General features: G+C 41.5%; 1 protein-coding gene across 1 annotated transcript in view; it reads right to left on the bottom strand.

The window, feature by feature from the left end:
- Positions 1-405: 405 nt before the first annotated feature.
- Positions 406-17,698, bottom strand: part of LOC138249287 (extracellular calcium-sensing receptor-like) — a 68,939-nt gene continuing 51,646 nt past the window's right edge. Inside the window, exon 5 of the mRNA XM_069203242.1 lies at positions 406-1,328. Within this exon, the coding sequence (XP_069059343.1) occupies positions 406-1,328 (923 nt within the window). The remainder of the gene's footprint in view (positions 1,329-17,698) is intronic.

Below are 17,698 nucleotides of genomic sequence, written 5' to 3'. Positions count from 1 at the left end.
GGGCGCCAGATGCCCTGGGACATTTAAACAAAAACATTACTGATCTCTCTAATGTGCACCTTTTACCCTGCCAAGATTCAAGATAAAGAAAGCATTGACTGCCGTCTGCATTTACAATTAGACATTTCCCATCAGCCCCATGTCAGAATACCCCAAAACAACCCAAAACAAGCCTGAGCACATGCACCTTTGTGGCCTACCCAGTTTATGGCCTCAAACCAATATAAAGTGTATGGACCTGAATCACAAAGATAAACATAGACCAAAAGTCTAAGTTTAGACCTGAACTCTAGGTTTAGACCAACAGTCCAACTTAGACCAAAGTTCTAACTTTACTACTACTAAAGTTAGATTTTTGGTCTAAACGTAGACGCAGGTCTAAACTTAGACACTTGGTTTAAGTTATTATTCACTTTTAATAGACCCAAAATGCCTTTTGCCAATAAGGTTATGCCTGGTGTTTCTTTCTGGCCTAATCAGAATAATATAACATTTGGGAAAGAATATACAGCCCAGCAGCCCTGCACTGGAGCACAGGATGGCAAACACCTCCACGGCCACCATGTACTTCCCGCGTGTGCTCAGGTACGCTGGGATGAAGGAGATCCACACACTGACAAACACCAGCATGCTGAAGGTGATCAGCTTGGCCTCGTTGAAGCTTCCAGGCAGATTCCTTGAGAAAAAGGCCACTATAAAGCTGACTATTGCAAGGAGGCCCATGTACCCCAGCATGCAGTAGAAGAAGATGGGGTCCCCTTCATTACATTCAATAATAATTTTTTCTTTGTAGGCCATGATGTTCAACTCTGCAAATGGTGGTGATTTCACCAACCAAAAAAGACATATTAGAACTTGTATCGTAGAAGAGAGGAGGACTGTGCACTTAGGGGTCTTTGAGGCAAGCCAACGTCTTGTTCGGCTGTTGGGATGTGTTGCTTTGAAGGCAATGACAACAACTGTAGTCTTGGCCAAAACAGACGAGACACTTATGGAAAATATCACTCCAAACACTGTCTGCCGAAGCATGCACGTGAGTGTCTGAGGAAGGCCGATAAATATGAACGAGCAGAGGAAGCAGAGCATCAGGGAGGTGAGAAGAAGATAACTGAGTCCTCGATTGTTGGCTTTGACAATTGGAGTGTCTCTGTACCTAAGGAAGACTCCTAGGACAAAACAGGTAATTAAAGTCAAGAAGGCAGCAGAAGAAGTAAGCATGAGTCCAAGGGGCTCTTCAAATGAGAGAAACTCAGTCACTTTTTGGACACAATGATCATGTTTTTCATTGGACCATTGATGATGGGGACATTTTATACATTCATCTCCATCTGAAAAAGGAATTATATTAAATTGTCAGTCAAAGAAATGTTTATTTAGACGTTTTGTCCTTAAACTTATACATGTATTATCATAAATATATTTTAAATAATTCATTAAAAAGAAAAAAAAGATCAAGAATCTGCAAAAACATTTTATAAATACATATATCGTAAATTATGCTATCCTATATAGACATAAAACAATTCTTTACCACAATCATACATCTTCCAATAGTGCGTGCAAACTCCAAAGAATGCATGTCAGTTAATAATTTGGCTGCATGCACTCGATGTTTAATACAATACTGTAAAAAAATTGGACATAAAATAATTTTCTGGAAAGTTAAAACCTTTAAACAATCTGATAAAAGATGACAAATATTGCGTTTAGTATTTAAACCACATATACAGTTCCCCCTGTATCTTTCATTATTATTTCAATTTTTCCATTAGTATAGCAAGGGTTAATTCTAATCCTTAAATCTAACACTTTATTTCTAAGCTGGCAGTTCGCTAATATATCTACATATGGAAATCAAGCTCCATTCCGCCATGAGGTGCACATGAAATGAATGAATATCTTGCCCTCAAGATACTGTTAATAATAATTTAAAGAGAATTATTTACTCATTATCCTGATCTCACTTTTAGTAACCTCTATATGCAGATCATGTGGATGGCACTTAACTCCCATGCCCCTACTAAGTTTCTCTAAACTTTTCCTTATCCCATTAACCCACTGCAGTTAACTTTTCTGAATTTCATTCTTGCACCATTGGGATATCTTGTTCTCCTCCCCTGTATTCAGCCGCTGCCAAAATCTAATCGCAGCCAGCCTGGCTGGTACATTCCATGACCCAAAGCCCGTCTCCATTCTTATGGCATGTGGCATGGAAGACCTAGGTAGGGACAAGAAACATTTTGAACATTTTCCCTCCTCCACATCCTACTCTTTCTTTCCACTTATGTATAGCAATTCTGCTCTGTACTGAAACTGGGGTGGTTTTATAGCCACATACACTTTCAGGACGGGCCTATATGACATTTCCCCATCATTCTGATTACATTTTTGCAAACCATCAATTGATGCAAGGGCCCTTACTCTCAATGCCTCCAGATGAGTATTCCATTTCAGGTACTTCTCAAACCAAATTCCTAGATAATTGTATTCCTTCATTATTTCCAACTTTGAGGCACCTAACGACCAGCTAAAATTTGAAATGTTTCCACCAAAGCTCAAAGCTTTTGTTTTTTTTCCATATTTATCACCAGTTTTTTTATACCTACCATACTCCCTAAGAGCATCCAGCTTTCTTTGCAGATCTATCTCAGTTTGATCTAATATTACTAAGTCGTCTGCAAACCGAAGGCATGCAACATGTTTTTCGTCCATTTTAGGGCTGGCGCCATTATCCACGACTAAGGATGATTGTAGATCTGCTGTAAATAGGGAAACAATAGAGGAGCCAATATGCAACCCCACAGCCCAATTTCAAAAGATATTTTCTTTGTCAGGGTCCCCTCCATATCAAAAGTCACTGGGATATACCATATTTAGAAAGGGTTACCCATAAACAGTTCTAATTTACTAGGTCATATGCCCACCGGAAATCGATAGAACAACAATGTAATTTACCCCTCTTCCCTACCTACTTTTGCCCAATGAACCAGAGGGCAAAACAATGATCAATAGTAGAATGACCCTCCCTAAATCCACCCTGTCCTGGAGGCATGATCTGATTTTCTTCGACCCTTTTCTTAGGCCTTCCCAAAACAATTTTTGAGAACACCTGTTCTCCTACATCTAAAAGATGATTCATCCTATAGTTCCTAGGGGATTGAACATCACCCTGTTTATGAATGGGCCTGATAATAGCTCCTGTACATTTTCTGGGATCTGTCCTGTACCTAGAATGCAAGGTAACATTTGAGTAAAGAATTCACTCCACCAATCTGGTTGAGTCTTTATTAACATGGAGGGAAGGTTATCAGGCCAGCTGCCCTAGTCAATGTCAAGCTCGTTATCATGCCTCTAATTTTACATCTGAGAAGTGGGACCTAATTTGTTCTTCTATAGCAGGCCAAGCGATTGTTCTCTTCCTTACCGATTCCAAGTGTTCTTCCCAAACAACTTCTTCCATCATGCAGTTCACAGTCCCCTGTACCCTACCAGAGCCTTCCTGTATTAACTTCCAAAATGTCTTTATATTCCTTGTTACTGTCGCTGGCAGTAGGTTTCCCCAACATTTCTCTTTACATATTATTTTTCTGTTTTCTAATAAGCATCTTAATCATTTTCTTTTGAAGATCATAGTAGCTCTCAATGTTATAACTTTTGCTTTCTTCCCCCTTTCCAATCTGTGCCTTTAATTTCCAACATTTCTCATTAAACCAAATCTGCCCTTTAGTTGATTTTCTCTGGTTCCTTCTTCCCTTAATTATATTTCTTTTACATTCTGCACTCAATCAACTAACTACCTGAATGATTATGTTTTCATGCCACTCCAAGTTTCTTGTGGGTGCGCTACTTAACACTTGGTTCTGCTTGAAATTAGCCACTTGTGTATGCTCTTTTCATTCAATCTGGTAGTGAGAAGCCTTGGGAAGTCCATTTGTCCCAGGACCACTACATCTTGTTGCCTTTTTCACCTCCCTCTGCAGTAAATTTTAGGGGAAAGGTGACCTATCTTAAATGTTTGATTTGTTGAGCAATTAGCTTCCGTTCTTCCATTTAGACAAACTCAACCCTTTGATCACAGGAACTTCCCTGAATCTATATCTCGTGCTGCCAAGCTGATTTTTGGAAAGCTAGCATCACTCATCTTATATACAGACAATAGATCTTTAAACCATACATCAGCTCCATGTGGACCAAGTTTATCATTAAAATCTCCCAACAAAACGATGAGGTCTTTATCATACTTATCACTTATTGAATCAGTATCCTCCTTAAATCTTCCCATTACAGTCTTACACTCCTCACTTCGCCCCTACATATATACATTCACTACCACCAAAAAATTGTGACTGGTCTGTGGGGGTTACATTAATATTTGAAAATGAACTTCTGCAACATAATTCAAATGAAAAGACTTTATGACCTTCACATTTGAGCAACAGTTTAATTATTGATTTAGGGTTTCATTTGTAAACATGTAGCTACGCAGCACATTATAGATCTATGACTGCGCACAAATTACCTGTATGTTGTGGGATCTTCATGGAGTCAGTGAAAGTAACCCTAGTTTATATGCATAAATAATATCACATTTTCTCCCAATCACCTGTTATTCATTGCTACATTATAAGGGAAAGGAGTGTTCAAATGTCATTGAATGCTTCACTTGCCAGCTATGTAGTTGTTGGGTTTTGTGGCAATCCTAATAGGCTAAAAGATTGCTTGACAGGACCACAAGCCCATAGGAGGACTCACAGTCATCTACAAACACTCTTTCAAGTGCTGTATGTCCACAGAGAGCAAAACGTCATTCATGGAACACCTGCACTTCAAGCTGAAAATCTGTATTCCTGGAACATCTACACTCACAGCTGCAAATCTCCCAAAAATTTTCCCTGAATGGAACCCTCGCCTACCACCCACTACTTGGACGGTGAGATACCTTCACCAGCCTCATCACAGACTTCATCGTCCCTCTCACCATTGATTCCAAAGCCTTCATATCCCTCAGCCACCTCAACTTTCACTTAAAGAAAGGACCTACCTTTGCTCCATAGCACTCCTCGAAAGCATGAATAATATTAGAGTAACCCAGGTATTCACAGAAAAAAACACACATACACATGGCAGGACACACACAGAACCCCATCTTGATGACCAGCATCAAGACCAACTTTACCCCACCTCTCACATGAACTGACTGCTCCATCTTACACTTCAAAATCATCACACGCAAGTCAACCCACCAATCAACTTCAGCCTAAACAGCCATAGCTAGGCAAAATCTCTGAAGGAGAATGGCCTCAGTATGGCTCAACCTAACTCCAAAGACAACCTCAACGAGGACTTCACCAAAAACTGGATCACAAACCGTACAGATGCCCTCACGCCCATCATACCCAATAAGCAAATAAGAACTAACAAGCAGGCCAGCTGGTACTCAGAGGCCTTTAAGAGCTCAAAAGAACCCTGTGAACAGATAAAAAGAAAACAGAGAGCTAGCCACAAAACCACAGACAGAACCACCAAGGCTGTACTCAGTTGGTACCACCAGCACTTAGAAGACACCAAGAAAAGAGTGTCTCCTTGATTGTCAATGACTTCACCGCTCTGTCAACAGCATCACCCTCCCCAAGAACACTACGAAGACCTATCAAACTTCTTTCATAACACTAACCAGACCCCAGTGATCTCATCGCAAATCTGTCTATCACCAACCAAGAAGGCCACCTGACCGAATGGAAAAGTCTGAGCAGTGAAGATACAGCGATGATCATGCAGACCATTCACTCAGGAGCCCCAACAGACCCATGCTCCCACCAAGTTTACAGACTTAGACCATCACCACTAAATCTGCCCTCCCCATTTTATTTACACTTCCATTAGATTCACCACATTCATAGAAGACTGGAAGCATGCAGCGGTCAACACTGTCCTCAAGAAACTGTTGGCCAACCAGAGTCAACTGCGCAACTTCCTTCCAATCTTCATGTTCCACTACCCAGCCAAAGTGATAGAGAAGGCCATCAAGAAGCAACTCACAACCTACCTAAAACAACACCACCTACTGCACAACATTCAATCAGGATTCAGAAATAAATACAGCACTGAAACAGCAGCCATCAATGGCATCTGGACCAAGCTAGACCAAGGAGAAACAGCTACCCTTATCCTGCTTGACCTCTCGATGGCATTCAACACTGTCCTCCACAACACACTCATAAGAGGATCTGGTCCTTCTTTGCAGGAAGAACCCAAAGAGTCAGACTGCCACCCTCAATAGCAGAGTCCCCCAGGAGTCGTCTCTCCTGCCACACACCTACGCTCAGCTCACTCTCATTCACACACACAACCAATCACTTGTCTTCCTACATCACACCCAAAACATGGATCAACCTCCCTCACCACATCAGAGCCACCTCCTCCTCCATTTAGTGTGCAGCAGGCAGCTGAACGCCTGGCTGTTTGAATAACGCTACGGGCACCACATGCCTACGCACCTGCTCAAGTGCCTAGATACCATCCTGGTGATTAATGAGTTATACAAATCAATATAGCATAACATAAAATTACCAAATAAGCCAAATTGAACATCTTTAAAAGTATGGGTAGCTAACAGACTCAACCACAGAACACAGGCTACATCATCACCTTCCAATCTTAGAAGAGGTATGCTTCCATTTTTGAAAAACACTGATCACTTGAAAGTCACAATCATGGGCAAAAATATATGTGACCTGCTCACATATTAATGAATGCGAGGCTTAGAGTGTTATTACGAGTATGGCGATCCTAAAACCACCGTACCCACAGTGGCGGTCCAACAGCTGCATCCCTGGTGGTCTGACCACCAGCATCCAAATCATAAGATTGCCGCCACTGCCAGGATCTGGTAACCCGATGCATTAGTAGTGGTGAAAGTCATGGTCAAGCAAGGCAGGACCGATGTTGGCACCTCTGTGCGGATCACGACTTGCCTATCCGCCGGGCTTTTCATGGTGCGGACACTGCCATGAAAAGACTGGGAGAAAGGCAGAGACAAGGCCACAGAGGGGCCCCTGCACTGTCCATGTTATGGGCATTGCAGAGACCCTTCTGTCAGCACAGTCGGAATGCACACTGTCTGCAGTGTCAACAGTACACATTCCGAATATGTGACAGGGCAGACAGTGTGGTGGCATTGGCCTCTGCTCTCCTTTAGAGCCGAAGTCAATGCGGCCGCACTGTCTCCGCGGTCCAGTAGGAACATTCTAATATGGTGGTGGGGAGGCTGCTGGCATAGCGTCCTCCACCACAGTTTTAGCGGTTCAGCAGTTGGACCGCCAAAGTCCTAATCGGGCTCTTAGTCTCCTTCACCATGATCTTTTTAAAGTGAAATGTAAGAATAAGACAACTTCTTATGATGATCCTGCTAATCTGAAGAAACTTTTCAATGGATTTAGATGAGAGCACATGGAAATATATTGTCTTTTAAACTGTGATATCCTTCTCTATTTATTAATATTTGATGGCTTCTATTTTATTGCAAATCCTTTCTTTTTTTTGCAGCAATGTTTCTTCTCAAGTTTAATGTCTCTATCTATACTACCTCTTTTTTACCTTGCTACTTTCTTTGCTGTGCATGTTCATACATAATATGTATTGTCTCCCTGTATATACTAAAGTGAAGATGTATTGTCTTCACTAAGTGGCAACACCACCCTCAATAGTCTGTGTTCATCATGTCGGTGGTTATATTTTCCTCCATCTTGTCTGGTTTTCTTTTTTTTTAATGTCTCCTTAAACTATATTTTCTTCTCTCTAATTACATTTTGCAGCTCCTTCTTCATTATTCTGTACTTGGCAATTTTCTCAATGACTCATTACCAACATATTTATCAAACTTCCGGATCATCATACATTTCTGTATTTGAGGTACTTAAAGGTGTTCCATGAATTATAAAGGGGCTTGGTTCACCTGTTAAATGACTGAAAATTTTAAATCATTTAGCTGGAATTGAATCTAAATTAGCATTCTTCCAAGAAACACAAAACAGGTGGGGTGGTGATATTTTGAACTGTTCTTTGTATAAAAAGAATGGTGTACTTATTTCATGTGCAAAAACATTGTTATCAAATTACCTTTCCAGGAAAATGATAATAAGAGATGATGAGTCGTAGAGAAATTAAATATTGATAAAAACCCATCACATTGTTTAATACATATGGTCCAACCCAATCTGCCAACAGATTTTTCGTGTGAGATAGCTTGTAAACTTTCAGAGTATCTGATCTTTGAAGGTGACTGAAAACATGTAATAGTCTCTTTTATCAACAGCTATTCTAAGGTCAAGTACATACCTAATACTATGCATAACAATTATTAAAGTCTGTGGCTCGAAGATTGTCTATTGACACTTGGGGACATTTCAACCTTGATAAACAAGAGTTTACCTTTTTCTCGCCTGTCCATAACTCCCAATTCAGATCAGCTTCGATTTTCCCCAGGTAAAAATTAACTCAGTAACTACTTTTTGCTGATATTGGAGGAATTCCTATTTTAAATCATGCTCCTTTTATACTTAATCTTGATTTTACAAGTATTTTGCTCAGTTCAGAAGATGGAGGGTCAACAACACCCCCTACCTAATCAAGAATTTTCACAGGCATTTGAAACCTTTTTTTAATTTCATTTCTACTGGATACACTTCATATAGTCTGAAATGATGTAAGGAGCAGCTAAAGGCTTTATAATTAGCTTTGCTGTGAATAAGCTAAAAGGGAAGTAATAAAAATTAGAACAGACCACAGTTCTAACTCTCAAGATTGTTTGGAATAATTAGAGTCAAACCTCAGTTTAACAAACATTCTACTGATATTGTCTTCTCTTTTCTTCTTAATTTTAGTGAAAGAGGTTATGGAGGTCAAAATGAGACTGGTAGATTATTAGCTATCTATTTGAAAATCCTGAAAGAACCAAAGTGTGTGCTTTGGTTAATAATTGTGATAAACCTATCTTCCATAGCAGGAGTTAAAAAAAAAATAAAACAATTAAAAATCCTCATACAATGGGAGATTTCTTCCATGGTGTGGATGTAATTTTTTTATTTTTGCCATCCCTCATCAATAGAGGTGGGTGAAGAATTCTGCGCCCTCGGCGGAGTTAACGGAGCATTCCTTCTCCGAGTGGAGATCCGAAAAACTCTGCAAAGTGACACAGAAAGGATTTTTTTCTCTTGCTTGCGCTTGCCAACATTAATTTGGTGAGTGCGAGCAAGAGAAATCGATAAGTTGGTGAGCGCAAACGAGATTTCTGATCTACCGCAACCACTTGTGATGAGAAAGCTGCTGCTTATAGTGAGGAAACTGCCACTCAAGTAGAAAATCGACTCAAGCGGCAGAAAGAAATTAGCACCCTCTGGCACTCCGGGTGATGCTGTTTGCAAAAATCAGTGCGAACAGCGTGACTTACGCAAACTCTGCCACTCATGAAACTCTGCGTAGTGTGGTGGTGTTTTTTGTGAACTTTGCTGAGTTCCATGTAGCAGAACTCTGCGAACTTCACACAGGCTTACTCACCACCAGGGTTTGTTGAAGTAATACTGTAAGAAGCAAATGTTTGTAAGATCAGTTTCACTTGGAATTTAGGAAAAAATAATTAATTAGGACTGTGGTTCGAAAATTCTGAAAAAATACAATCAAAATGACCTTGGTGTTTAACTAAAAAAACTGAGAGTCCTTTTGCTTGATGGAATCCTTTCTTATTACCATGGTAGGTTCCTTTGATACAACAAGCATTAGCTATGCCACCTTTACTGTCCCAATTTCTTTCTTCAAGACTTAGGCCCGTATTTATACTCCGTTTGCGCCGAATTAGCGTGGTTGTTTTCGACGCAAATTCGGCGCAAAACTAACGCCATATTTATACTTTGGCGTTAGACGCGTCTAGCGCCAAAGTATGGGCAAAGAGCGTAATTTTTTAGCGTGAACGCCTTCCTTGCGTTAATGAGATGCAAGGAAGGCGTTCCCGTCTAAAAAAATGACGGCGACGCAAATGCGTCGTATTTATACTCCCGGGCAAAAATCACGCCCGGGAGGTGGCGGGTCAAAAAACCCCGCATTTGCGCGACTTTTTAACGCCTGGGTCAGGGTAGGCGTTAAGGGGCCTGTGGGCTCAAAATGAGCCCACAGGTGCCCTCCCCTGCCCCCAGGGACCCCCACTGCCACCCCTGCCCACCCCAGGAGGACACCCAAGGATGGAGGGACCCACCCCAGGGACATTCAGGTAAGTTCACGTAAGTATAATTTTTTATTTTTTAAAATATTTTTTGGTGGCATAGGGGGGCCTTATTTGTGCCCCCCTACATGCCACTATGCCCAATGACCATGCCCAGGGGACATAAGTCCCCTGGGCATGGCCATTGGGCAAGGGGGCATGACTCCTGTCTTTACTAAGACAGGAGTCATTTCAATGGCGTCTGGGCGTCGAAAAAATGGCGCAAATCGGGTTAAGACGATTTTTTAGCGTCAACCCGACTTGCGCCATTTTAAGACGCCCTAGCGCCATTTTCCCCCTACGCCGGCGCTGCCTGGTCTACGTGGTTTTTTTCCACGCACACCAGGCAGCGCCGGTCTGCTTGCGCCGGCTAACGCCATTCCATAAATACGGCGCCCGCATGGCGCTTCGGAATGGCGTTAGACGGCGCTAAATTTTTTGACGCTAAACTGCGTTAGCGCAGTTTAGCGTCAAAAAGTATAAATATGGGCCTTAATATGTTTTTGGAACAGAAAAAAATCTTGAATTTCATTTTTTAGATTGAAATTAAATAAAAATGGACATTAGATAAAGCTTTCATTTAAAAACATTTCTTCACTTTGGTTTGTTCTCTGTTACTAGGTTTAAACAAATCCAATTTGTTGCACTGCCTTTTAAAGAAAAGTTCTCTTCTAAAAAGAGACAAATTTATTTTCTTTACCAATCCTCCAAAAATTGCAGATAATGCAAACTATTATTGTTTTCAATTGAATTCTTCAATATAGTAAACAACTTATTAGAATAAATTGTAGATATGACTTTTGGAATATTTGGAGAAATAAAGGGCCTTATTTATACTTTTTGGTGCAAAACTGCACTAAGGCAGTTTTGCCCCAAAAGGTTTTGCACCGGCATGCCCCATTTTTTTAGCACCAGCTGGGCACCATATTTATGGAATGGTGCAAGCCGGTGCAAAGGGTAGGCTAGCTTAAAAAAAATCACGTTAGGTAGTTTTGAGTCAAAATAAATGATTCTGACCAGATTAGCATCATTTTTTGACGCTAAGGGGCATATTTATACTCTGTTTGCACTGAATTAGCGTCTTTTTTTAAAAACTCTAATTCAGTGCAAAACTAACTCCATATTTATACTTTGGTGCTAGACCCGTCTAGCACCAAATTTATGGAGTTAAAGTCATTTTTTGGAAGTGGAAACCTACCTTGCCTTAATGAGATGCAAGGTAGGCGTTCCCGTGCAAAAAAAATTACTCTATGGCCTTAACACCATATTTATACTCCCATGTAAAAATGGTGCAAGGGAGGGAGGAGGGGTCAAAAAATGGGGCAAAGCTTGCTTTGCCCCATTTTTTAAGACCTGGGTCAGGGCAGGTGTTAGGGGACCTGTGGCCCTATTTCCATGGTGGAACACCATGGAATAAGCCCAGAGGGGCCCTCCCTAGGCCCTAGGGGCACCCCCACCCACACTAGAGGGACTGCGAGGATGGGGGACCCCACCCCAGGTAAGTACGTGTAAGTGCATTTTATTTTTGAAAGTGCCATAGGGGGCCCTGAAATGGGCCCCCATACATGGCACAGGGTGCAATGGCCATGCCCAGGGGACCCCTGTCCTCTGTGCTGGCCACTGGGGTGGCGGGCATGACTCCTGCCTTTTCTAAGGCAGGAGTCATGTGGCTTGGTAGGTTTAGCACCATAAAATGACGCTAATCTGGTTAGAGTCATTTTTTTTTACTCTAACCTGCCTAAAGCCATTTTTTGGTGCTAAACCCTCTTCTTCTATACTGCCAGCCCCACCCGACTAAAGTCATTTTTTTTTACTCTAGCCTACCCTTTGCACCGGCTTGCACCATTCCATAAATATGGTGCCCGGCTGGTGCACAGAAATGGTGCAAGCCGGTGCTAAACTTTTTGGTGCAAAACTGAGTTAGTGCAGTTTTGCAGCAAAAAGTATAAATAAGGGCCAATATTTTGTAAGTTTGCGCCACTTTTGCGTCATAAAATGACAATGCGGTGCAAAAAAAGTTTAAATCAGGGCCTTGGTGCTAGATGGGCCTAGCACCAAAGTATAAATATGGAGTTAGTTTTGTACCGAATTAGGGCCATATTTATACTCCGTTTGCGCCGAAATTGCGTCGTTTTTTTTGACGCAATTTCGACGCAAAACTAACGCCATATTTATACTATGGCGTTAGAGGCGAATAGCGCCAAAGTTCCCGGAATGTGCGTCATTTTTTAGCGTGAACCCCTTCCTTGCGTTAATGATATGCAAGGGAGGCGTTCCCGTCTAAAAAATGACTCCCAGGCCTTTACGTGGTATTTATACTCCCGGGCAAAAGAGACGCCCGGGAGTTGGCGTGGCTAAAAACGGCGCATTTGCGCCACTTTTTAACGCCTGCTCAGGGCAGGCGTTAAGGGGCCTGTGGGCTCAAAATGAGCCCACAGGTGCCCTCCCATGCCCCCAGGGACCCCCCCTGCCACCCTTGCCCACCCCAGGAGGACCCCCAAGGATGGAGGGACCCACCCCAGGGACATTCAGGTAAGTTCAGGTAAGTATAATTTTTTATTTTTTATATTTTTTTATGGTGGCATAGGGGGGCCTTATTTGTGCCCCCCTACATGCCACTATGCCCAATGACCATGCCCAGGGGACAGAAGTCCCCTGGGCATGGCCATTGGGCAAGGGGGCATGACTCCTATCTTTACAATGATAGGAGTCATGTTGATGGGGGATGGGCGTCGTTAAAAAATGGCGCAAGTCGGGTTAAGACGATTTTTTCGACGTAACCTGACTTGCCCCATTTTAAGACGCCCATGCGCCATTTTCCCCCTACGCCGGCGCTGTCTGGTCTACGTGGTTTTTTCCCACGCAAACCAGGCAGCGCCGGTCTGATTGCGCCGTCTAACGCCATTCCATAAATACGGCGCCCGCATGGCGCTTCAGAATGGCGTTAGACGGCGCAAAACTTTTTGACGCTAAACTGCGTTAGCGCAGTTTAGCGTCAAAAAGTATAAATATGGGCCTTAGAGTTAAAAAAAATGACACTAATTCGGTGCAAACAGAGTATAAATATGCCGCAGAGTATAAATATGCCCCTAAATATGGCGTTAAGGCCATAGAGTCATTTTTTGCACGGGAACGCCTACCTTGCATCTAATTAAGGCAAAGTAGGTCTCCACTTTCAAAAAATGACTTTAACTCCATAAATTTGGTGCTAGAGGGGTCTATCACCAAAGTATAAATATGGAGTTAGTTTTTCACCGAATTAGAGTAAAAAAAAATGACACTAATTCGGTGCAAACAGAGTATAAATATGCCCCTCAATCCTTGTGCAATGTTCCTAATTCTTAAGGAAATGGATATACAGTGTTACCTCACAGGTTGGCAGTCACTAATAAGAAAGTCACATACATCTAATCTACAAAACAATAATATTCTAAACACCTCTACTACATATTTGTTTCTTATATATTCTGCAAATGAAAGCCAAAATCTAAAATCGGTCTACTCTGGGAGCAAGATTTAAGTTCATCTTGGGCTATCACTGAATGGAATAAAACCTGGCAGAAAGTGCATGAACCGTTTGCACAGCTGGTATAAGGCAAATTTTATTTTTCATTAAAATTGGCTACTGTTAAAATCACACTTTTTACATAAAATGAACTCCGAGCTGCAGCCTCCATGTTGCGATGAACCCATTATAGATTTAAAACGCATATTATTCAATTGTCCAGATATTTCAATTTTTTTTATATAGACTGAATTAATTGTGTCTTTAAATATATTGTACCTTTTAAATATGTTAAGATCGTTTTAGGAAATTTATCAGAAGAATGAAAGTGTTGGTCTTTTAATACTGATGTAATGGGCATTTTATTAGCAACAGTTTTTTAACGGATCAGGAAGAATTGAAAAAATAGTTTGAACGCTGATTTTCAACACTGGAGGTATGGCATATGCTTCAACAACCATAGACTTTTGCATCACCCCCTTACTCTTGCAGTTTGAAATTGCAAAATGTATTCTTGATGAACCCCCTTCATGTTCTGTAAAACAACTTTAACCATGACACTTTTTTCTCCACCCTTCTTTTCTTTCAGTTGCATTTTCATGATACATTGCTCTTATTGTTAACAACAAAATATTACTTTATATTGTTAATATTTATTTACATTTTCACATATGTACACATATCTTGCCTTTTATAAGTTTATTTTATTCCATTTAACTTTTAATAAAATCCCTTTATATAGAAAAATGTATTACATTAGCTACACAAAACTAAAGCAATACAGTATGTGATAGTTGATCACAGGTAAACAAAGGAACATTAACTCTATACGGACAAAAGGAACATTAACTCTATACGGACAGGCATAAAATTCAAAACAATATTATAGTGCCTCATCCTGGCACAATTAAACTTATATCGCTAAAGACAACAAGGGATCAATATATGTTTCCGAAGTATTCATAAATAATTGTTGTTTTCTTAGGACCTAACATATGACATGACAGAAAGAAACAAGGGCCAGATGTAGCAAACTGTTTGCGACTCGCAAACGGCGAAAATCGACGTTTGCGACTCGCAAATGCGTGTTTGCTATGCTGAAATGCATTTCCAAGTCGCAAATAGGAAGGGGTGTTCCCTTCCTATTTGCGAGTCGCAGTGGTATGCAATTCCATTTGCGACCGCGTGCGCGGTCGCAAATGGAGTCGCAGTTACCATCCACTTGAAGTGGATGGTAACCCACTCGCAAACGGGAAGGGGTCCCCATGGGACCCCTTCCCCTTTGTGACTGGACCCAAAATTATTTTTTCAGGGCAGGCAGTGGTCCAAGGGACCACTACCTGCCCTGAAAAAATCCGAAAATAAAGGTTTTTTGTTTTTTTTTCTAAGTGCAGCTCGTTTTCCTTTAAGGAAAACGGGCTACACTTGGGGAAAAAAAACTGCTTTATTTAAAAGCAGTCACGGACATGGAGGTCTGCCGTTCCCAGCAGGCCTCCATCCTCGTGAGTGCCCAGAGTCGCTATGGGGGCGCAAATTGCGACCCACCTCATTAATATTAATGAGGTGGGTCTTTGCGACCCCATAGCGACTCGTAGAAGGTGTCTGAGACACCTTTCTGAATAGCAAATTGCGACTTGCAATTTGCGAGTCGCACGGACTCGCAAATTGCAAGTCGCAATTTGCTAGTTTCCTACATCTGGCCCCAAATTATATAATGAGTACAACAATTAAATATGTTTAGCCAATTTACACGTTCCAATGGTTTCATAGAGTAAAAAAGAGATAAGCTGCAAATAAAGTAGTTAAGCAAGAAATCAGTCATGAAATCATAAGGGAACATACGACTAAAAGAATATAAATAGAAATTAGAGAGAAATACAAGCCATAACCTGTGATACAGAAAATATTGTGACTATACATATACATGCTTAATCATTATCATAAGAGAAATATCCAAGATACAAAGATAACATGGTGACTTTACGAGCTATTCGATGAGAATACTCTAATCCTAGAATACGGGCTGGCAGACACATCTTATATTGAGCCAATTGGTTAGTAGAAAAGTGAGGTCGATCTTGTGTAATTATGGGCAGGGTACATGGCATCACTTTGATCCCTAATTTTAAATGATTGATTAGCAGGGCCTGTACTTTGATAACATGTTACAAACACCATAGTGAAATACTACTTGAAACAATTCAATCAGTAAATCAATAAATCATCCAACTTGTAAGGAATGACTTGTCACCCATGAGAGTCCCCTGGTACTGGCATGGTCTCAATCGAAGAGCCAGGTTTTCAGCATCCTGCAGAACTCTTGTAGAGTAGGGGATGCCTTGAGGTGCAGTGGTAGGTTATTCCAGCCTTTGGCTGTGAGGTAGGAGAAGGAGTGTCCTCCTGCTCTCCTGTGTTGTATGCAGGGGGCTTTGGAAAGTGTGAGGAAGGTGGAGTGGAGGTATCGGGAGGGGAATTTAAGGTGGTTGTTGATGTAGGTGGGTCCGCAATCATGCAGGGCGTTGAACACGTGGGTGAGGACCTTGAACTGCCATCTCTTTTGAACCATGAACCAATGCAGTTTTTTGAGGTATGGTGATGTGAGTGCGACGAGGGTGATCCAGGATGAGTCTTGCTGCAGCTTTCTAGGTGGTCTGTAGTCTTTGAACTAGGTGGAACTCGATTGCCACGTAGAGGGTGTTTCCGTAGTTCAATTGACTGTTGATGACAGCTTGGCTGGTGGTGTGTATTGCATTGTAGGAAAGCTACTTGAAAATCTTACATAACATGCATAGGATGTAGAAGCAGGAGAATGACACTGCCTTGACTTGGGACCTTATGGTGCGTTTGCTGTCCAGAACGATAATGAGATTCCTGGCATGCTCAGCTGGGGTTGGAGTGAGTCCCAGTTCTGTGGGCCACCAGGGGGTGTCTCAGGGCACTTGTTGCTATCAAAGATGAAGACGTCCGTCTTCTGTGTGTTGAACTTGAGGCAGTTATTCCTCATCCAGTTGGTGATGCTGGTCATGCATTGGTGGAAGTTGGTGCAGGTGGCAGTGGAGTTTTCAGAGAGGGAGAGGATGAGTTACATGTCATCAACATAATTTATAAGGTTGAGTCTGCAGAATCTTATTATATTGGCATGGGGGATACATAAATATTGAAGAGGGTAGGGCTGAGAGATGAGTCTTGAGGAGCCCTGCAGATGATTGGTTTATGTTTGGAGGTGAAGGGTAAAAGGTTTATTTGTTGTGTTCTGTCGGGGAGGAAGGAGGTAATCGAACTAAGGGTGGCTCCCTGGATGCCTATGTCATGAGGTCTGGTGTTGTGGATCTATTTTAGTTTGCTCGGGTATAGGAGTTTAGATTAGCTTCCACTTGAAGGCCTATGCCCTTTTACCTAGATTAACATGCTCTTTTTATTATTCATTTGTAATCATTTTAGCAGTACTTGCAGTTCTTGCATTTTATAAGAAATGTTTTTATTTTATAATCAGTTGCCATTCCATCAATGCGTCATTATCGATAAGATAGGTATAGGATTGTCATCATGTCCCTTTGCGTCATGTTAGAACGTGAACATGTCAGGTATTTTGTTATGATATTTATGAAGTTTGCACACAGAATCTAATGCTTAGGTACATACCCATGTAAGGAGGTCAGCTTGTACAGTAACACGGACCTTATAGAAACACTCTGTGAGACCAAGGTCTTTAGAGGGAGTCTCACCCTGGATATTCCATCCATACTGCATGTCACTTTGCAGTAGACCTCAGCCTTTGTGTCTCTACACCACCTGATTTGGAGACTGGAGGCTGACCTTGGCCTAAGGGGTTGGGGCTCTTCTAATGAACATGGCTTGGGAAGATTAGTTTATCATACCTTGCTTTCTTTAGGTTAGGCAATACGCTATAGGGAGGAATTTGCACAATCATGTTTATTGCA

Source organism: Pleurodeles waltl, chromosome 8, assembly GCF_031143425.1.
Source record: "Pleurodeles waltl isolate 20211129_DDA chromosome 8, aPleWal1.hap1.20221129, whole genome shotgun sequence".
Classification (NCBI taxonomy): Eukaryota; Metazoa; Chordata; class Amphibia; order Caudata; family Salamandridae; genus Pleurodeles; species Pleurodeles waltl.
This window is presented reverse-complemented; position numbering and strand designations above follow the sequence as displayed.